Consider the following 23642-nt stretch of genomic DNA (forward strand, 5'->3'; position numbering starts at 1 on the left):
AAAGACAAATACTTAAATATAAATAATTAATTAATTTTTAAAAGTTTAAAATTGTATTATATAAATGTGAAAAAGATAAATATAAATTTAGAAATAAAAGGCAGTTAATATTTAAAATTATAATCATTAATATAAAAAAGAATGAGTGAACAAAATATATCAATATCTTTTATTTATAATTAAAAAAATAATATATTACAATTTAATAAAAAGAAAGTCTATTATCTATTTATAATTAAAAAAATAATATATTACAATTTAATAGAAAGAATGTCTATTATCGGCGGTTTGAGTATGCTTTGTTTTTGTTTGTCTAAAAATTTCTCTCTTAAATCTGTTTTTGTTTTTGTTTGTCTACGACCTTGTCTCTTAAAACTGTTTTTGTTTTTTCTGAAATATAAGGAAACCAGTTAATAACCCAAAACCACAAGTGTAAAACTTACTCTCTTAAATGTAAGAAAACAAGTCTGAAACTCGCCCCTTTCAAACCACCAACCAGTAATGTTGTTTTTCTTAAATAACAACACCAATTAATAAAATAATTTTTCTTAAATAATAATAAATCGACCTGCAAATAAAAACTTATTAATAACTACCCACTACACTGTTAGTTTAACTACTCAATTATAATAATAAGTTTTCAAACTCTTTCATAATGAAATCCAGTAAAAATTATATCATCGGATTCTTGCCAGAAAAACTATCAGAATTCCTCATACTACCGCAATTTAAAACCCCCTCGCTATATAAATACATTGACGCCACATCTTAAATTCAATCAAATTTATTTTTATAAAAAAAGATATTTAAGAAAAACCTAGGAAACCCGTCTAAATAAAGCAAGCTTCATGACATCGGCATATATTAAGAAAGTCGGTTAATTAAATCCCTATATTAAGAAGATCAGGTTGGATAATTTAATGGCAGATACCAAGTGTTTTCAATGTTGTCGAATCCATGATTCTCACCACCGAGGTTGGTATCAGGAAACGGATGGGCGCTGTCGCTTGTTGTACCGAGCTAGCTGGATAGCCAGGTCAAATAATTGTGGCGTATCATATTGTCACGCTTCTTGTTTTTTGAAACTAACTTTGAATCTCTGTCATTGAATATTGGTCCGGGTGCAGCCCAGACTTGAATTGAATTCAACAGTAGTTGTCACCATTTCTCCACTCCTGATATTCTAGAAGCAGCCACCATTAATGGCCTCATGCTGTTTGCCTTCTTGCTTTCTTGGTGTTGAAAGAGTCTCTATATTGGGGCTTTTCGTCTTTTCTTGTATTCCTCCTTTCTGATCTTTTGGGGACCTACTTATATTATTTGTCTCTTCACATTCCTGCCCAACCATTCAATTTCAGATCTGGGAGACCTTATCGATAAAGGGTGCTCCCATCAAAATCCAGGGTGCCCATCAACACACATATTTCTGCAGGGCCTAATCTGCAAATTTCTGTGTTTCAGCAATCCTTTTTAAGCTTTTGCATTAAGAAATCATTGTATAAGGTTCGATCTCTGCATTTCACTGCTTCCGCATTCAATTCTTGCATTAACTGCATTAAAATAGGTTCCGACAAGCCCTTCTAATTTCCTATCTTTCCATGGATTAATTTTGAATCCATGGGGGACCCTTTATATTCCAATTGTGAATGATAAGGATGCAATCAAGTTTCGATTATCCCACAACAAATATCGGATCTTTTGTACCGAATTCTTCGCTCTGTAAGTGTCCTGCATAGGGAGGATTAGATCTATCAGAGATGCCCAGCGTCGGTGTGCAATTGTACAGTGTTTTCTTCAAGCTTTTATTCAAGCACAGGCTCCAGAACCAAGCGCAAGTGGTCGATCATGATGCTGGGCAAGGGGTTACATCGAGGTCTGGATCAGGCAACGTGCCTGCAAATGCTGCATTCGTCGATGGGATTGCGACCAAGGACATACACATAGATGCCCTCACAAATCTGTCGATCAGGATTTTTCTTCCAGAGTCATCTTTGTTACCTGAACCGGTATCTAAACAGTCCCTGACTGGTCTGAAAGATGCAGGGGTGGGATCTGATAGGAGAACAAAGGAATTAGACACTAATAGAGGCTTTAGGAGGAGCAGCTATGGAGGGGCCATCGACACAAGTCATGGGGAAGGCAATAGGAGGAGCAGCTATGGAGGTATTGGCGAGAAAGAGAGGAGTTCCATGAACGAAAGGCTTAGGAATGGGGTTGAAGCAACAGGTTATATAACACAGAAGGAGGGCTTTCAGCCTAATGGGGGTACTAGATTGGGGCATGACGACACAGAAGTTGAGACAGTGCGGTCTAGATCTGGGGCAGATGCGGGGAAAGAGAAGAGAGTAGAAGCCGGGAATTACAAAGGCTACCTGCCCAAAAATTTAGAGTCCGTTAACCGGAGATTGCCCATCATCCTTCAGTTCCACGGTGGGGGGTTTGTCGCGGGTAGTAAGGATTCTTCTGCCAATGATTTTTTCTGCAGGAGGTTGGCCAAAGTGTGCGATGCAATAGTTATAGCTGTAGGATATCGCCTTGCGCCGGAGAACAAGTTCCCAGCAGCATTCGATGATGGATTCAAGGCTGTTCAGTGGTTGGCGAAACAGGCCAATCTTGCCGAGTGCAACAAGTCTTTTTCGCATGTACCCAAGGGTTATCTTCGAAATGATTTGGATGTTTACAGAGCAGATTCTCATCGGGAAATTCTCGACACATTTGGAGCTTCTCTGGTAGAGCCATGGCTCGCGGCCCACGGAGATCCTTCCAGGTTTTTAACTCTATATTCCTTTCTTTCTTCTGCATGCCGTTGGCATTTTTCTCTCTGTCTTGTTATTTAATTATTCCATTTATTTTAAAAATCTATAAACTGCTCAAGGACCCCAATTGCCCATTCAATTACAGAAAAGCTCACTAAATCATAACCAGACCTCCGGTATATCATCTAAAGGGTACCTTACTTCGGGACTTGTATTTATTTGCTTATGCGCAACTGTGGAGATTTATGTATTCGATGTGTCAAAGAAACTGGACTTAAAAGTATGATTAGAAAGCAGATTCTAAAATATGTGAAGTTTGAAGATTCTCAGGTTCACTATTGATATATCAGATTGATTTCTTGTACGGTTAAGGCGTTTCTTGACAGATTGGATAGCAAAAACCTAATTAAGCAGTAAGGTGGATTTTCAGAAAAACGTAGGATATGTAATGGAATCTTCCTAAATAGTCTTAGATCTCAGTTGATTTATTGCACTTGGGTATCATGCCTGGACTCTGACTAAGTTCTACAAAAATAGACTTGTTTTTTGTTGGACCAACTTCTACTATTTAAATTGGGAATGCAGAGCATCAACAAAGCACTACCGAAATAGAAATTTTAATTTTCTAAATGTTAGAATTATCAGAAACGTTGAAACGTCTATGTTCCAGGGCTTGTTTGATACAAGGTTTACTGTTGTTATTGTCACTCTTCACTAGTTTCCGTTGAAATTTACTGCCACACAGAGAGCTAATTGAATTAAAGTTGTCCAAGCTCAAAATTAAGTAATATAATATGATCTTTAGGAAACTATTCTGGACCTGTAACGAAGTAAGGATAAGGAAATAGTAATTGATAAGCGAGACTCTTCTTCATTTTATATTCCTTTCCAAGGATGTCTAAAGAACCATAAACTTGTGCTTTATTATCTTTGTACTGCGGTTCTATTATTTGTTGTTGCAAAATGACCACCCGAATTGTGCAAAGAGGGTAAAAAGATGCTGGCTTCAAACATCTTCAAGCCTGGATTTATTAATTATTTCCAGGCCTAGGTCTCTTCAGTTTGTCATCAAAGCAATCTATTTAATTCAATTTTAGTATTAAAATTTAATTAAAATTTGAGTTATTGACATTGTGGGGCACGGTGCCACGTCCACCACCGTGAATGCTTTGTGTGTCGGTGGCTATGCACCTTTCCACCTGTCTCCTCCTAGTCATCTCATCCGGGGAAGAAAGGTCTTTCAGAGCCAAATGAGAGCATTCTTGTTTCAGACTTGAGTCAGGAAAAGAATCCCATGTGAAACTTAGCAGGCCTTGTTTGATCTTTGCAACCCTCATTGGCAAGGTGATTGCTATTTTGTTCCCAGATCTTCTAACATGTGAAGTGATGATAGCCGGGATTGAAGGAAGGAGGCTGGCAACTCATTCCTGACCACTTTCTAATTTCCAAAGGCTTGAGTCAGGAAAGGAATCCCATGTGAAACTTAGCAGCCTTGCTTGATCTTTGCAACCATCATTGGCAAGGTGATTGCTAGTTTGTTCTCAGATCTTCTAACATGTGAAGTGGTGATAGCCGGGATTGAAGGAAGGGAAGGCTGGCAACTCATTCTGGACCACTTTCTAATTTCCAACTTTTTGAAACTTTGCTTGGTGACTTACCATGTGGAATTTTGGTTATCATGGCTATGACAAGTTGTGAATCACCTTCAGTAACCACTTTATGGAACTGCTCAATCTGAGCAAACTGTAACCTCATTTTTAAACCTCCGTGCTCTGCCACATTATTACTTTTGATACCAATAGGACGAGAGGAGATACAGGATCTTTCCCATGTGGTCCTGGAAGACTGCAGCATAAGTAGCTTTTCCCGGGTTTCCATTAGAGGCCCGGTCAAAGTTTAAGTTTATGAATGGAGGGGGAATCTAAGGAAGCAGAGATGGAAGGAGGACACAAAGAGGGAGCGCTCTGAGGCTGCTGCTGTGAGGAGGCAATCCTCTAGGATTGAAGATTATTAACTTTCAAATATGTGGCTTGCCATTCCTGTGCTGTCTAGTGTTGTGAAGTTGTCTCCTGGATATTGTCTCTGATACTGACCTAGATAGAATCATGGCTGAGGGAGTGATTTTCGAAGAATTGGCAATTTCTTTTTTTCAATATTGCCCAAGGAATAAAGACTGGTGAAAGTGTCCAGATTATATTGAGAATGGGATTTGTGTAGGTCTTTTCCCTCTAGCGCTCAATGGTATTAGGTATGCTGCTCCTATTGCAGTCCGTTAGACACATAGTGGCCTTTATAACTGACCAAATACACTCGTCAAAAGTACAACCATTGAACAATTGAATTCTGATTTGCATAGGTGACATTTGGAGGGTCCACATAATACCTGTTTGAGAAGCTTGTCCCAAATGAGTGTTTTGCCTTGGACCAAAAGCCACAAAAAGAAGGCTATTTTCAGCCATAGATTCTGTCCCCAGATTATTTTTCATATTTTTTCTTGAGAATGTTCTTGTGTCCTGGCCTCTAAGTGGTAGGCTTCTTTGATGGAAAAGGAACTATTGGAGTTGTGACCCCAGGCTGTTGGGATTCTAATAACCTGCAACTTGATACTTGTCTGTACCCTTCATATTGTCCCTTAATTCTTGTATGTTAGGCAATTTAGTGAATTTTGGAATCTGTTGGCTGGAGTCCTCCTAGAAGAGGGTTTTGTGATGATCTCTAATTTCCCATTATAATGTTGTTCGATGAGGGGCATGCCTTTTTTGGCAAGGCTCCAAATGGAAGATCTAGGCTAGGTAAAGTTCATCCTAATAAGCTGATTAGTGTGCAAATTGTTGCCATATTTGCGATTCCAGATTTGCCTCCATAATGATGGCCCACCTCGAATCCATTGCCACCATTTCTTTGCCTCCATGACAGAACTTAGAATGGAATGATCTCTCAAACATAGTCCTCTACTAATTTTACGAAGGCATAGATTATCCCAAGCCACTAATGCCCATTTTCACTCCTTTTTTGCCCCTTGCCAAAGAAAAGATCTTTGTATGCTTCTGATGGTAGAGAGAATTGAATGGGGAACCATTAGGATTGAGAGAAGATAGAATTTGAGTGTCTGGATGACAGGTTTTGGGGGCATGAGCCTGCTTGCTATGTTGAGAGAATGGTAAGTCGAGCTAGCTAGTTTACCTTCTATTTTGCTTAACAATTTTGACTGCACCTTGTTTTGTAAGGAATAGTCCACCAATGGAGCTCGTAGATATTTGGATGGGGAGCTTGCAATGTTGGTAGCCAAGCAATCTGGCTACATGAGTCTGCACAGCAAGAGGGTTATTAATTTTTTTTTCTTCTGAGATTTAGCTTGATTAATGTCCATACATGATTCATTTGAGAATTCCTCTTAACCCTTGAGAAGCCTCCCTTTTTGTTATTCCAAGTGTAAATCCCATTGATAGTATGATGTATCCAAGTCCAACAACTTGGAGCGTTCCAGCTTTTCTTTAAAGAGTTGGGGTTTTGCTTCCAATGGCTTGATGCTACCCTTTTTTCAGATCAAGTTGAAATCACTACCTAATCCAAGGAATATCTTCGATTAGAGGTTGAAGGTTGCTGATGGATTAAAAAAAAGCAATTTTATCTCTTTGTAATGAATGCCTATGTACATTGGAAGGGAAACAAATTTAATTTGATCATTCTTTTCAAGGGAAATCGTGCTCTCTCTCAGCCCGAGGGCGGGAGTGAGGGTCAATAGAACAATATTCGTAGGCACATAGCCATTACAACAATATTTCTCCTCATCATATCACATGTAAGGAATTAAAATGGGCTAGGGGAGATAACAACCATTTTTCCCAACCACCCGAGATAACCACAATTGACAAATTTAATTTGATCCTATTAGTTGAAATTTTATAGTTAAAACCTTGAAGGAAGCAATCATATCTAATACCAAGACTTCTTGTCTGTTCCAAAGGATAGACAAACCCCCTACTTGACCTTGATTAATAAATTGACAATGTCTTGTTGTTGGTGACCATTCTTGCGATTGATTTACTAGAACATTTCGTTTTTTGAATCAACACGAATGATGGGAAATATTTCCCCCATCTATGGTTAAGGAGCCTTTGCTTCCCTTTACAATAGAGGCCCCATATATTCTAGGAGATGATTTCGAATTGGTGATGGTGGAGGGATAAACCTTTGATATCAATCTTATTCTTCTCGAATTTACTAGCCTTTCACTTAGTTCCTCTAGTATTTGTTGACTACTTTTCCTTCACTTCTTTTGTCTTCTTTATTCGTCTTTGAAAGAGTGAGTCTGAATTCCTAGTTGAGAGTTGGAGGAATTCATACTTGAAGGATCCTTCTAAGCTTGAAGATGAACTTTAAGGAAAGCTTTGCCTAGTAATTTTACCTAATGATCTGTGATAGTATTGGGGTCTTACCTTTCTAGGCCTTTGCCATTTTGGTTAAATCTAGGGCATCTAGGTCCATGTCCTTTGTTTCCTCGATCTTTGGATTTTTCGTTGTTTCAACCATGAGAATTTGAATGACTATCTTTGGGGCCTTTTCTGGATCGCTTGGGGAGGTTTCTGGAATGTTCAAGGGAATCGACCTTAGGTCGTGCTCTTGCACAATGAAATCTAGGTTATGAGCATGCTCTATGGTGGAGGCTCCTAGGGGGTTGATGGAATCATATTTGCTAGGGAATCAAAGCTATTGCTTGATTTGAGCTTCTTGCCAGAGTGTGGAGGTGGATGAGCTTTTTGATTTCTCAGACAGTTTGGGGCTGGTAAACCCATCTGAGTCCTTGATTTCATGTTGCAACAAAGGAGCATTGGTTGACATTAAAGGGAAATCTCTAAACAGGTGCCCATATTCATGACATCTCTTACATCTAAAGGGGATGTTCTTGCAATGGCTTTGCTATATTCATGTAGACAGATGCTTGTGTAGAAGATATATCTTCCTAGCTTAGTGTCTTCTAATATTTTGATAAAGTCTCCCAGAGTATTTCTAATGCCTTCTCTATTCCTCCCAAAATTCCTTGGGAAGGGAACACATGCGAATTCAAATAGGGCGGAAGGGATCCTTCATGTATTGGATATAATCTCCAATTTCATTGGATTCAACTTCAAATTTCGGGTCTATCATTGTCTTTGGCAAGTAACTTCCTGGAGATCGCTGTAGAGAATGTTGGCTCATCTGAGCCATGGCATTTTTGATAAGCCATCATCCTTGTTAGGTGAATGTGTGGGTTTTTTTCATGATCCATGTATGGCTTGACAATAGTTTATATGCTGTTGCCTGTGATGACATCTTCGAAGAAGGAAACATTGCTCATCTCTATTGCCCTTACCATGTGAAAGGTAGTTCAAAAACACTAGGGTAGAAAATAACTGTTAGAAAGGGCTATGGAAGATCTTTGATATTCTAGATTGGTAGTAATGTTCTAGTTATATTACATTTATGGAAGATATTGAATATTCTAGATTGGTGTTGATGTTATATTTATAGTACATTATTTTTTTATTCGTTATTTCTTCATTGCATCGAAATGTCTCTATTTAAATTTTGTTGTGATAGTATTTTTAAAGGTATTAATATTGTGTAGTGTTCTCCTTGTTAAAATTGGCAACTAGGGCCAAACTCCATGTGGGTCATCTTATTTATGGCAGCTGATATTTTTCTTGAATTCCTCTCGTCGAGAGGTGTAGGCTTCATCTAAAGATCATCCGATTCCGACAAGTATTCATGGAGATATGAATTTATTTGTGTTATGTGACAATTCGTCAAGGTCGGCCATCAATCAAATAACCCCCACTTGTCCTCCACGTTTTAGTATAAATAGAGGTGCCTTGAAAGTGATTTGGGACTCACCTCTTGTGATCTCCTCTCTCCACTGTCTTCGGTTTTAGTGGAAGGGAAGGTCCCCAAGAGGATACGCTGTCTAGAAGAGGTTTGCCATGCCCTAAACTGTAAGGGACTAGGATGTAGTCACACAAGGGACTGGGACGCAGTCAAGCAAGTGACTAGAATATGTTGGTTGCAATAGCCCTCAATGCTGAGATGAAGCTGCCCTAAACGCAATCATGGTGAAGACCTCAACGCTGTCCATAAAAGATCTACACATTGCCTTATCTAAGCCCTAAAGGAGATCCCTAACTCGCTGTTCTAGGCTACAATCAACAAGGGGTTTATCTACAACAAAAGGAGACATTACGCAGCCCTAAGGAAAGCCCTAGTTGCAGTCGAAGATTCTCTCTAATTGCTGGGCTTATTCCGCACTAGAAGTTGCCCTTCATCCACAATTAAAGAAGGCTTCAAGCAGCTCCTAATGTCCGCTATCATAAGGAGATTCTATCCACTGTTGTGAGATCTATACGCTAGCCTAATACACAGTCATCCTAACGCTGTCCTATGTTACCCTAGCCGCAGTCCTAAAGGGTGAGCTAAGACGAAGAGGGAGAGGCCTTGACTAGCTGCGTGTGAAGGTCTAATCTGTTGTTCTAAGGAGCCCTAATTGTTGACCCTTATACATAGTCAAAGTCTCTTATACGCTGGCAAATAAATCATTGTTTGTAATACGCAACAAGCAGAAGGAACCCTTAACCAAGGGTAGTGGAACCTCCAACGTGGAAGAAAAGGACCACCACTGTTTAGGAGCTGCCATGGAGGAAGACTTACCATTAGTAGTCTTGTATTGCTATCATGATGCTGTAGATGATAGCGTGTTAAGGACTGTCTGGGCATATTGGTGATGAGCTTGATTTGAAGGGTTGCTACAGCGCGCTGCTTTGCTGGGCTGCAAGCCATAACAAGTAGCTAAGTCTGTCCCATGACAATATTGTAGTGTATAGCCAGTGATGATGGACAGTATGTTTAGATGTAGCATACTTGGATGGATGCAACATGGATAACGAATGCATTGATGAATGCATTGACTGTTGTGGGCAGCATGGTGCAGTATCGTGCAACACAATGGACGCAACATGATGCAGCACCGTGATGATGAGCATGGTTGTATTGCAGTATGCATAGTACAATGAAGGGTACATCACAGTGTAGCATGAAGGATGCAACACAATGATGATGAAGAGTAGCTTGATGGGTACAACATGATGATGAGGTACTGCTCAAAGATGCGAGCAACATAGTGATGAGAGCAACACATTGGTTGGGTGCAACACAGTGTCAGGTGCAACATGATGATGAGGGGTGCAACATGGTGATGGAGTCACCTTGGAGGATCAGTTGAAGCAGTATGCCTTCACATGAGTTCATATCCGCTACCTCATTATGTTATCTTCATGGTGAAGATCTCTGCTCTTATCTTGTCAAGTCAAAGTGTTGACTTCTGCTGTATATGTACTATCTCTCTCTTTGCTGAATTATTGAAGAACATAAGAAGAATTGATCAAGGGTTTCCCCACACTGGGGTTTGTCCCTGGCTAGCGCCACATCTTGTGTCCTCTTGTCTTGGTTTGTTTTCTGAGCTTTATGTTTATGTTCTATTTGCATTTTACTATCATGCTAAATGTGATTGCTAATCTGGAATTGATATTGAGCTAATATGGAAAATTGAAGTAAATTTGCTCTCAGCATAGAACATACCTAAAATTAACATGGTATCAGAGGTGAGGTGAAGACAAAGCCCAAGCAAGAGTGAAAGAGCAATCACCGAAGATAGTTGGAAAGGACAAAAAGACTCAATGGGTTCCTCATCCCTCTTCAAATTCACCAAGGGTGAAGTCGAAGCAAAGAAGATTATCACAGTGGCGCAATGGAAGCACATGGTGGCCTACCTACAGGTCACTTCAATGGGAAGTTCGGATATAAGAATGGAAGGAAAGGCAGATGCCTTGCTTGCAATAACTTTGCCCATTATGCGAAGGAGTATCTGAATAGAAGGGACACATCACCTGATGATGATAACAATCATTCCAGGGGCATCTTCAATGATTGAAGGAATGAAAGGTACAATGGCAAAGGAAAAAGGAATGCAGGTCATCAAGGAAATGGCCGACTCGTCAAAGAAAGCAAGAGGTATGAAGAATCAAATGTTATTTTTGAGTATTATCTTATGTTGGCCCTCTCCACCAGACTCGTTGGGAAAATTGATAGTGGTGCCTCAAGGCACTTCACTGGATTCAAGGAAGCTCTCTCTAATTCGATAGAGAAGGAAACAATCATGGATATTATTCTTGGAGACGATGCCACCTATCCCGGAAAGGGTGTAGGGAATGTTACCACTCAATTGAATGAGGGTAACGCGATTCATTTACATGAAGTTCTTTATGTACTTGATCTCAAGAAGAACCTGGTGTCCATTTCGGCAATGGAAGTCAAAGGTTTCAAGGTGGCATTCATCGATGGAAAGGTACGTGTTTGAAAATGGAATTTTCAAGATGCTTTTACTCATGGGTCCAGGGTTGGCAATTTGTATCAAGTTGCAGGAAGTCCATTAGGGACCATGTCGTGTGACTCATCTCTTCTACGACACCGGAGGTCTGCCCATCTTTATTATGGGGCCCTACCCGATGTGAGTCAGATGGTGACAAGAATGCCTGAGTTCAAGAAGAGCATGGAGGTACATGTCCGAACTGTACTGAAGGAAAGCTTACAAGGGGACCATCCCCCTCATGTAATAGCAGGACTACAGATGTGGAACAACTCGAGGAATTTGAGATTCATGATCGAGAATCTCATGTATGCAGGTGGAAGAAAGCTCTCTATGATTTAAAGCAAGCACCCCGAGCTTGGTGTGAGAGGATTGACAACTATCTGATGACGCTGAGATTCACTAGGAGTGAAGTCGATCCAAACCTTTGCTTTAAGGTTATGGATGATAGACCTCTCATACTGGTACTTTATGAGGACGATATCTTTTTGTTAGGTGCAAACCCTCTCATTTGCAAAAGTAAGAGGGAGTTGGATTCCGAATTTGGAATGGTGAACTACAACCTCGTGACTACCTCGATGGAGCTTAACTTTAAGAAGTTATGTAGGAGTGCTACTGAACCTTATTTGGGAAATGCCTCTGAGTTTCGTCAACTCATAGTAGCATTGATGTTCTTGGTGAACTCCCGTCCAGATAGATGTCTTGCAGTTAGCATGTTGAGCCAACATATGGCTGAGCCTCACTGGATCGGTGCTAAGAATCTTTTAAGATATCGTTTGGGTACAATCTCTCATCGATTGAGATACATTGCCAAAAAGGTGAAGCTGGATGATTATTTTGATGTTGACTGGGCAGGCAGTGTGGAGGATCGCAAGAGCACTTCTAGGTGTTGGTTCTCTTTGGGTTTTGCTTCGATATCTTAGATGAGCAGGAAGTAGAAGTCGGTTGCTTTGAGCACTGCTGAGGCCGAATACATAGTTACGAGTATGACCTCGTGTGAAGCTGCCTGGTTGAGGAAGCTCTTCAGTGAGTTGTTTGGACCAATGTTTTTAAAACCGGAACCGGTGACCGGACCGGTCCACCTAATGAACCGGTTTACCGACCGGAACCGGTCTAACCGGGACTGGTTTGGTCTAAACGAACCGGTTTTAAAAAAATATATTAAATAATTAATTTTTAATTTTTAATTAAACAAAACTATTTTTAAGATGTAAAACCATGATTCCAAGCCAATAGAGACAAAATATGCAAAGTTTGCTCATTTATATACCATGTAAAGGTGAATATATCAAAATGGCATCGAGTGCAATACATATCATCGACAAAATAGCAAAATACATAAGAAATTAGGCTCTAAATGGCCTATAAAGTCCAAAAGCAATGTTGCAAGCTATGAGGCCATTGGCCTACTACAAGTCTACAGTGTACACATGATCAATCATCAAGTTCATCACCACTACTAGACACAGGATCATCATCAGGAGCTACATAGACATCATCTGGTTCAGAGTCTGAGGATGCCTCAGCCTGATCTACAACCTCAGTATCAATGCCACCAATGACAATAGAAGTGGACCTAATGGAAGCACGAGTTTGTCGACCTGCATGACTAGTGCCTTCCATTGGTTCTTTGCCTTTCCTTGATCCCGCTACTGATCCTTCTGATGCCACCACATAATCTGCTTCATCCCCCGCTAAAGCCATGTCGATATCAAAATCAACGTCAAACACAGGTTCTTCAGTCTCCTCCACCCATTCTGATGTTGGATCAATATCGTCCAACACAATGGGATCTAGATCGGGAGTTTTGCTCATCATTTGGAGCTCCGATTGCATTTATTGTTTACCCCCAAACCATGAAATCCTGAAAACCATTAAGTCTGCTGAATTTTGAGTGAAATCTAAAATTCTAGTTTCTCCATATGAAATCCAATGAGGTCGAAACCACTCTCAAACATCCTGAGTCATTTCATGGTAATGTTAAAAATTTAAGTAAAAGGATGAAAATGAAAATTAAAGGAAATGTCACTTTTACTTTAAGAATTTAACATTACCATTTATTGCCAACATTGTTAGGGTTGAAACACCCTTAGTTTCCCCCCAAAAACCCTAAAACACAGTCAGAAATATGCTTTCTTAACTTTACAGTGGGCGTGCCTAAAACCGGCCGGTTTAGGACAAAACCGGCCGGTTTGATACAAACCGGCCGGTTCTGTCCTAAACCGGCCGGTTTTCACCGGTTAGGGCAAAAAAATGGAGAAATGGGCATTCAAACCGGGTTTTTTGGCCGGTTTAGACCGGCTGGCTTGCTAACCGGCCGGTTAGACCGGTAACCGGTTTTTAAAAACGGTTTTTAAAACTATGGTTTGGACACGTGCTCGATACCATCGTGATCTTTTGTGACAACCATAGGGGGATTCAATTGTTGAAGAATCCCTTGTTCTATGATCGCTCCAAATATATAGACATCAGGTACCACTTTATTTGGGATATGGTACATCGAGGAGCAAGAAGGCTCCATCGCATTGGGACTGATGTGCAGGTCATCGATATTCTGTTGAAAGCCCCTGGGAAAGGTCAAATTCTTGACTTTTCGAGAACGACTAGGAGTCGTGGAGAGACTCTCTCCTAAGGGTCCGGTATGATATGGACATTGAGCTTTGGGAGCTCCGGGGGGGTTTGGGGGTACATCGTGGAGCGATGAGCAACCATAGGGTGAGTGGTTCAACCTTCCTCTAGTGGTCTGCTATGTAGGCAGGATGAGTGGTTCACCCTTCTCTTGCTAAGACACAGTCATAGGGTGAGTGATTCAGCTTTCCCCTAGTGATTTGTTGTGTACAGGGTGAATGGTTCAACCTTCCCTTGGGATACCCCTGGTGACATGTAGGCAAGATGAGTGGTTCATCCTTCTCCTGTTGAGACATCCTACCCATGCAGTCTGGGATTCATGGGAAGTACCTCTCATCTGGCTAATGAGTAGGGAAATGAGGATAGGGACCATAGTGTTACTACCGTACTCCCTATGTTAGGATGATATTGATTTGGGATCAAATGGAATTGAGTTTGGATCAGTAAGAGTGGTATGAGACACTCTCTTTATTTGGAACTGATTTCGGATCAGTAAGAGTGGTATGAGACACTCTCTATTTGGAACTGATTTTGGATCAGTAAGAGTGGTATGAGACACTCTTTTATATGGGACTGACTTTGGGTCAGTAGAGGATGGTATGTTACATTCTTGATCACTTCTTCTTCTTCATAGATCAACAGAGCAGAGCAGTGCAGGGCACTGATGGCAGAGATAGTATAGTCTGGTAGATGGATTAGCAGATGGAGTTCTCCCTAGTTGAGATGGAGTGTTAAAACTGGCAACTAGGGCCAAACTCCATGTGGGTCATCTTATTTATGGCAGCTGATATTTTTCTTGAATTCCTCTTGTCGAGAGGTGTAGGATTGATCTAAAGATCATCCAATTCTGACAAGTATTCATGGGGATATGAATTTATTTGTGTTATGTGACAATTCATCAAGGTCGGCCAATAACCAAATAACCCCCACTTGTCCTAAACGTTTTAGCATAAATAGAGGTGCCTTGAAAGTCATTTGGGACTCACCTCTTGTGATCTCCTCTCTCCACTCTCTTGGGTTTAGTGGAAGGGAAAGTCCCCAAGAGGATACGCTGTCTAGAAGAGGTCTGCCATGCCCTAAACTGAAAGGGACTAGGACGCAGTCAAAGGGACTAGGACGTAGTCAAGAAAGTGACTAGAATATGCTGGTTGCAATAGCCCTCAACGTTGAGATGAATTTGCCCTAAATGCAGTCATGGTGAAGACCTTAATGCTGTCCATAAAAGATCTACATTGCCTTATATAAGCCCTAAAGGAGATCCCTAACTCGCTGTTCTAAGCCACAGTCAACAAGGGGTTTATCTACAACAGAAGGAAGCATTACACATCCCTTAGGAGAACCCTATTTGCAGTGCAAGATTCGCTTTAACTACTGGGCTTACTCTGCACTAGAAGCTGCCCTTCATCCGCAATTAAAGAAGGCTTCAAGCAACTCCCAATGTTCGCTATCATAAGGAGATTCTATTCACTGTTGTGAGATCTATACGCTGGCCTAATACAGAGTCACCCTAACGCTGTCCTATGTTACCCTAGCTGCAGTCCTAAAGGGTGAGATAGGACGCAGAGGGAGAGGCGTTAACCAGTTGCGTGTGAAGGTCTAATCCGCTGTTCTAAGGAGCTCTAATTGCTGACCCTTATACACAGTCAAAGTCTCCTATATGCTGGCAGATAAATCACTGTTTGTAATACGCAACAAGTAGAAGGAACCTTAACCAAGGGTAGTGGAACCTCCAACGTGGAAGAAAAGGACTACCACTGTTTAGGAGTTGTCATGGAGGAAGACTTACCATTAGTAGTCTTGTATTGCTATCATGATGCTGTAGATGATAGCGTGTTAAGGACTGTCTGGGCATATTGATGATGAGCTTAATTTGAAGGGTTGCTACAACTAGCTGCTTTGCTAGGCTGCAAGCCATAGCAAGCAACTAAGTCTGTCGCATGACAATATTGTAGTGTACAACCAGTGATGATGGACAGTATGTTTAGATGCAAGATACCTGGATGGATGCAACATGGATAATGAATGCATTGACTATTGTGGGCAGCATGGTGCAGTATGGTGCAGCACAATGGATGCAACATGATGCAACACTGTGATGATGAGCATGGATGTATTGCAGTATGCATAATACAATGAAGGGTACAACAGGATGCAACATAATTATGATGAAGAGTAGCTTGATGGGTAGAACATGATTATGAGGTACTGCTAAGAGATGGGAGCAACGCAGTGATTGGGTGCAACATGATGATGAGGTGCAACACAATGATGGGTACAGCATGGTGATGGAGTCACCTTGGAGGATCAGTTGAAGCAGTATGCCTTCACCTGAGTTTAGATCGGATACCTCATTATGTTATCTTCATGGTGAAGATCTCTGCTCTTATCTTGTCAAGTCAAAGTGTTGACTTTTGATGTATATGTACTATCTCTCTCTCTGCTGAACTATTGAAGAACATAAGAAGAATTGATCAAGGGTTTCCCCACATTGGGGTTTGTCCTTGTCTAGCGCCACATCTTGTGTCCTCTTGTCTTGGCTTGTTTTCTGCGATTTATGTTTATGTTCTATCTGCATTTTACTATCATGCTAAATGTGATTGCTAATCTGGAATTGATATTGAGCTAATATGGAAAATTGAAGTAAATTTGCTCTTAGCATAGAACATAACTAAAATTAACACTCCTCTTCTAGTCTCAATGGTTTAGCCATGAATTAACATCTTCATGCTGCCCTCTCTTAATCTACAAATGACTTCAATTGGAATTTGAAGCAATGTTGGGAAGCCTCTTACCTTTGATGTTAGTTACCTTGTGTTTGTACATTGGTCACCTTATCATGGCCATACCTTCAATGGGTTGATTACCAACTTATAGGAGGATTAAATAGGTGTGTTCCTTTAATCTTAATATATATAAATTCTTAAATGGTTTTAGAATTGCTTAATTTTCCTCCAAGATTGTCTAGAGATGTTGTAGCCCAAAACATCACATCTTTTTAAAATAATTGGGTAACAAGTGTTTCAAAGAGGAATTTCCTTTTTTTCCAAGAACCAAAAATTTGTTCATTGATAGTTATTGAGATCGAAATAGGCTTTCTATCCTCCATTAATCCTTTTCTCTACGTTATTGGAACTGTTTGCCTAGGGGTTATGGATCCGTAGATCTCCAAGTCAGATACGAATTTGGATCCTAATACCCTCGGATTCGATTAGGATCCTCTCAAATACTAGATTGTTACAAATGAAATGTCTCTAGAACATTCCCAACAAAAAACATGCCATTGTGTTGTGTGACCATTCTCCCATTGAGGGTTCCTGCAACCATTCAATTTCTTGACCTGATCATTTCTCACTAAACCTCTTGCATAGCCATACATTTGCTTGACCCTGTTGACCCTGCCACCTACACCTACCTACAAGTTAGTGAGTAAAGCCTTCAACCCCACAAAGTGTGGTTGGTGACAGGGAACTCAGAGAAGGGGCTGCCACACTAATCCTGACTCTCTCCGTTTGAGCTATCTCCTAGGTTAGGTAAGGGGGGTGGTCCCTAATTAAAAGTTAAGTTAAAAATATGTGAGTTTCTAGGAGAATTGTTAGAGTTTAATAGATTATTTCTTTAAGATAAGCATGAAATACATAAATAACCAATGTCTTCAAAGTATTGCTCTTTAAGAAATGAAATTGTATGTTGTTTGAAATGAAGTGAAATGCTTTCAAATAGAAAGCCAAAATAACCTTGAAAAGTGAGACAATAAATTGTTAGCACAAGATATTATAAATGTTTTCAAGATGAATAAGTCTACAAATTAAAGCATGGAAGCTATCTTGCTCAAAATGATACAAAAATAACTCAAATGTTAGACTAAGATGACAACATGCAATTAAGTTGGCAACACAAAATAATAGTACTTGAAAGTGAAATCAACCATTCATGACAATATGCAATTAAACCAAAAGATAAGCCAATTTCCAAGTACAAGAAAAATTAAACTTGTCGCCAAATTAAAAGAGATTACAAGGCTTGCATCCAAAGTGCCTCTTGAAATAAGATTTGCATGTGAGACTTTAAACCATAAAGATAGCAAGAAATTTAAGAACTTTGCAAACAAAACAAATATGATGGAATTCGTTTTTGGTTCATTTTATTAATTAGTGCTAAGGCAAAGTTACAATTGAACTCTAGTCCTCAGACTTCATCCTCGCCTAAATGTTTGGATCTCACAATGATGAGTCAATAGAGGTAGAGGGTCCCTAAAAGTCTATTCAACCAAATTAAGTTGGAGGTAAGTTTTAATGAGGCTTGGGGCTTTCCTATACTAAAATGCCTAGAGGAAGTGCAAATTGTGTTAATTCCCCAAATTAAACGAATGCTTCATGCAAATGCTTCAAAGAGAAATATTTTGCAAAACTTGAGAGCATATGCATGTGGTGCTTCATGCAAATGCTTAAAAGAGAAATAGTTTGCAAAACTTGAGAGCGTATGCATGTGGGAATTTAATTACAAGATTAATAAAATTTTGCATTGGAGTAAAATGTATTGATTTTAAGCATGCACAATATGCAATTTAAAAGCTAGAAAGATAACAAAAAACTAAAAGCAAGATTAGGGTGCCCACAAGAATCCCTTCTCTAAATGAGGAAGGGGGATGCCATGGAAAAAATCCCAAGCTCCCTCCAACAATTTTTTTATATATTTTATTAGCACTTAAAGCGGGTAAAAATGCCTCTAAGAGGGCAGCCCACAATACGAGAGAGATCTTTACAAAGATGAGACTCTAACAAAGCTAGACTCTCTCCCCAAAAATATAACAACAACAAACTTGAAGATGGAAAAAACTCTCCAAAAGAGATTCACAAGGCTCAAAAGGCCCACGACTTAGATGAGTTTGCAACTCTCTCCCAAGTGCTTATGGCCTCCCTAGAAATCAGTCTTTGGACAACGTGAGGGGGTCCTGCATACACACGAGTGAGTAGTTTTCCAAAGTTTCTCCTCAAGCTCCTTGCTGCCCAATGCTCAAACCTATGGGCTGCAAAACACAAAAATAAACCAATTGTTAGTGTGAAATTAGGAAAAAAACCAAAACTAAACTTAGAATTTAATTTACAAAGTACCAGCTCAAGTAATGAGAGTGAACCCCCATACTTCCCTAGCTTTAGAAATGACTCTTGAATATGAGATATAACTTTGAAAGAAATAGAATCAAAGAAGTATTTTGAATTTTAAATGGATGATCAAGTAGCTATAGATTAAGAAAACTCCCTTTTGCTCTTCATTGGATGGAAAATTTGGAGCGAAAAAATGGCCGAGTCTTGGATCGCTGACTCTAGGAGTGAGTTGATCTAATTGAGATTTCTCCCATTTCCATATGGATTCCTACACACAATACAAAAGATTTTTCCTACACACTTGAACATGTATTAGTTTGCACAATATTAGAGCAATATAATGAATAAGATAAACCAAACATTCCTCCTAAAATGAATTGGCAAATTTATCCCTAGAATACTACTTCAAATCAATGATATGTGTAAGATAGCTTGCACACATCAATCCAAGCAAGATGACAAACATAAACTAATATTAATTCAACATGCGAAATAAATTAAACACAATAGCAGTAGTATGAAAGGACATCACCTCATAACGCCAAGATAACAACAACCAAATATCTCCAAAGTCTTGATTGTATTAAGAAAGTATGCAATTACAAAATGACAGAGTTTTTTCAAGCCCAATAGTTTATTACATGATACAATATGAAAGCTCATGACTCTATTATATAGAGAGATGGAAGCAAATCCCAATGAAGAATGACAATGGCAAATGGCATTAGAGCCAATCCCAATGTAGAAGTGATTAAACAAGTGGCATGAGGTAACAATCCGAAAGAGAAATTTGAATTTGTTGAATGGAGCTCCAATGCCAAGTGTAAAAATCGAATTCTGGTAAGTGGACATCATTTTCTTCTTCCCTTATGTGTCAAATTTGAATTTTATGATAGAATTACAAGTGTATATGGGTGGTAACTCACGTGGGGACTATTTCCCACAAAAATCTCCACCAAATATTCTCCCAAATTCTCCCAAATGTGCATTAACTTTACAAATTCGAATTTCCAAGTAAACAACTTTCTCCTTTAATGCCAGAATTCGATTTTATTTGAGCACATGTCCTTTCCTTGATTTTAAGAGTCCACATCACCTTGGGATTTCACTTTAACTCCCCCATAATTTTCCGCCTCATTTCCATAACATTTAGGATGTGTAGATATTTATTTTTCTCCATTTATTTAATTTCTGGTTTAATTAATTGCCAGATTTCCCACTAAACCTATGAAAAGTGGGTTTTGAGGGTTCAAAACATATTTTTAACCCATCAAATTGTGTCATAGTAGAAAGTTGAGGGTGAGAAGTGCAAATTTCATTACTCATACCCCATACAACTTCTCTAGACATCACTTATTACATTACAAATACAATTTTATTAGCAATTTCTGGTGCTAAAAATAAAAAATATTAAAAAATGACTACCTAGACTTAACCAAATTCCACGAAATTTTTTGTGTGATCTAGTATGGTAATATATTTCAACTCTAGACACTAAGATGTGTTAGGGGAGAACCTTCAAACTGTCACCCCGACTTTGGGGTAAAAAATGAGTGAAAAAACCTAGAAAATTATCCGCCTCTGAAAAAGAAGAGATAATTAACTAGATAAAAAAACACTCCAAGTTGTAATTGTTTGCTGATCGAGTCCCAACATCCTAGGCCTGTTACAAACTCAAAAACTCATCATCACTAGTATCACTTAGTATAATTCCCCGCAGGGTGTGGAATCTGGGTACAAGAAAGATGATGAAAAGATAGAAGTAGAGTTAAAAAACTCTGTTGATTGATGATATTTGATGGAACAAGTGTCTTCTGGATCATCTTTGGGCATAGAGTTTTCATATAATCGCCAGGTGCCACTCCAATGGTCAACAGACCCTATCATTCACTCACTTGTTGCTTGAAGTCGACTGTGCCTACTCCTTTTTGTCAGGATTGGGAAGGTGGCATGAATGGGAAGAATTTGTGGATGGCACTTGCAATCAGGAAACACGAAATTGGGAAGAAATTTAATTTATTAACTTTATGGTATATCATTATAATATTTAATTTATTTATTTACAGTTTTGTGTCAATATATTTTAATGTATAGAACTTTAATGCATTAATCTTTAATTAATGTGGCAATGTATAAATTTTAGTGTATTAATTTAGTTTTGTTTTAATTATAAGTTTTAAATTTAATGTGTTATAAATTTATAATATACATTATATAAAATAATTAATAAATTAGATCAACTATTTTATATAAATATTATTATATTACAAAATTATAAATTTTCTAAGAAATCAGACATTTCCTTACCCTCTTGTGTCACATACTTCACGTGTTGGGCACTACACAAGGCTTACATGACTTTGGTGCTTGTCTTATTTGCAAGACACAAGTCAAAGTTGTGTCAAACATGAGCCCTACTTGTGTCACAAAATTTAGACACATTTAGTGAAAAATCAACCTGCGACTTCTTAAAATTGATTTTTTGCTTCATTCTCATGCAATTGAGTGACATGTTTGGAGCTCTCATAAATTTTGGAGTGCAACTAAGGGTGATGAATCAATGTTAGAAGGGATTACAAGTGTTGGGAAGTGGATTTGTCTAGGCCCTACCATTGTTTTACAACCCGCCCGAGTCAACTCCGAAATGGCCGTTTCGTACCGAGCCATAACAAAAAACAATGACCCGGCCAGCAACCCGGCTCGGTTGACCGAGTCAACTATGACTCGGTCAACCCGGCCGGGTCCGTTATGACTCGGCCGAGTCAATAAACCTACGGCTGGGCAGCGTAAAACATGAAAAAAATTCAATTTTTTTGTGATTTGTGGTAAAGTTAAATTCGGTTTATGGATTCCAAAGGGTAATGGTAAATTGTTAAATGATTTTGGGGTCCATTTCCCCCTCCCAAACCCTATTTAAGATAGCCAAATGCTCTCATTCACTCACTGTAGTCTTATGCATTTGAGTGAGAGTCTTCTTTGAGAATTAGTGAGCAGTTCTTGAGCTTGTTTTGGAGCAGCAGTGAGGAGTCTTGGAGGAGCATTGTAGCTGGAGTGAGGAGCTTCTTGGGCAGCCATTTGGAGCAGCATTGAGGAGCTGATTCTTGGAGCAAGCTTGAGGAGGCAGTTTGTGCCTGGAGGTATTTTTTTCCACCTCTATAAATCTGTTTTTGCTTAGTAAATTTAGGTGCATATCAAGAAAGCTTAGAGAGTGTTTTTTGTCAAATAAATGAACATTGAATCAATTTTTTTTTTTTTTTTTTTTCATTTTCAGATTGTTTTCCTAGTCAAAAAATGGCACCTAGAGCAAAAGATCCTGTTTGGGCATATGTTGAAATGGTTGATAGTCAGATGCATTGCAAGTTTTGCCATAGGAAAATTAAGGAAGGTCCTGGGGGGATTCATAGGCTGAAACAACACTTGGCAGGGATTAAAGGCCAAATTACCGCCTGTCCCTCTGATGAAATTGAGGAGATTAGAAAGAATTTGTTGGCCAGCTTTGAAAAATTTAAAGAAGATAAGGCTAGGCAAAAAGAGATACAGGATGAAATTGGGAGGAAGAGGGAGATACAAAGAATGATGGCTACCAACCCCCACTATGATTTTGAGGGTTCTTCCTCTATCCCTCAAACTGATGCATCCAACCCTTTCCGTTATGTTCCTCCCTCTTTTGGTTCTGTTCAAGACAAGGGAAAGGGTAGAATGAAGGGTGATGTGACTATCAAAAGTTATTTCACTCCCTCCTCTCCATCAGATGCACATGGTCCTGAAGTTAGTAAAGGTCAAATTCAGCCCACTTTAGATGACCATTGGAAGAAAGAATTGAGGGAGACTGCTTGTGACTACATAGCTAGATGGTGGTATGATGCTGATATCCCCTTTAATGCTGCTCGTTCACCATATTATGAGCCTATGTTTGATGCCATACATGCTGCTGGAAAAGGCTTCAAAGGCCCTACTATGCAAGAGCTAAGGGGGTTTCGTTTGCAGAAAGAAATTCAATCCATTAATGAGTATTTGCAAGAGTTCAGGGACTCATGGGCAAGAACAGGGTGTACCATCATGTCAGATGGATGGACTGATCAAAGAAACCGTACCATCATAAACTTTCTTGTCTTCTGCCCACAGGGAACCATGTTTTTAAAATCAGTTGATGCATCTGATAAGGTAAAAGATGGCCACTTGTTGTTTCAGCTATTGGATGAGGTTATTGAGGATGTGGGGGTGGCTAATGTTGTTCAAATCATCACAGACAATGCCTCTAACTATGTTCTTGCTGGTAAACTGTTAGAGGAAAAACACAAGACCATCTTTTGGACCCCATGCGCTGCACATTGCATAGACCTCATGCTTGAGGATATTGGAAAATTAGATTGGGTCAGAAACACTGTAGATAATGCCAAAAGCATAACAAAATTTATCTACAATCATACACTGGTTTTGAGTCTCATGAGGAAACACACTGGAGGCAAGGATATTATTAGGCCTGCCATCACTAGATTTGCTACACATTTTTTGACATTGCAATCTATGCTTTCCCAACATAGAAACTTGCAAAAGATGTTTTCCAGTGATGAATGGAATCAAAGCAATTGGTCTAACAAACCAAAAGGCAGAGAATTGAAAAGGAAAGTCCATGATGAAACTTTTTGGAGAAAGGCAGCAGAGATTGTGAAGCTTGCTGAGCCACTAGTTAAGGTGTTGCGGTTGGTGGATGGGGAAAGGTTGGCTATGGGCTTCATTTATGAGGCTATGGATCAA

At 39.3% G+C, this 23642-nt stretch overlaps 1 protein-coding gene across 1 annotated transcript in view; it reads left to right on the forward strand.

Annotated features, from left to right (window-relative positions):
- Window positions 1-912: 912 nt before the first annotated feature.
- The window catches only part of LOC149262260 (putative carboxylesterase 11), a 36288-nt gene continuing 13558 nt past the window's right edge, over window positions 913-23642 (forward strand). The window contains exon 1 of the mRNA XM_089423799.1: window positions 913-2767. Within this exon, the coding sequence (XP_089279925.1) occupies window positions 1758-2767 (1010 nt within the window). The 5' untranslated portion in view covers window positions 913-1757. The remainder of the gene's footprint in view (window positions 2768-23642) is intronic.

Source organism: Pinus tabuliformis, chromosome 6 (genome assembly GCF_031772625.1).
Source record: "Pinus tabuliformis cultivar Carrire ecotype Pingquan chromosome 6, CPIR1, whole genome shotgun sequence".
NCBI classification, from domain to species: domain Eukaryota; kingdom Viridiplantae; phylum Streptophyta; class Pinopsida; order Pinales; family Pinaceae; genus Pinus; species Pinus tabuliformis.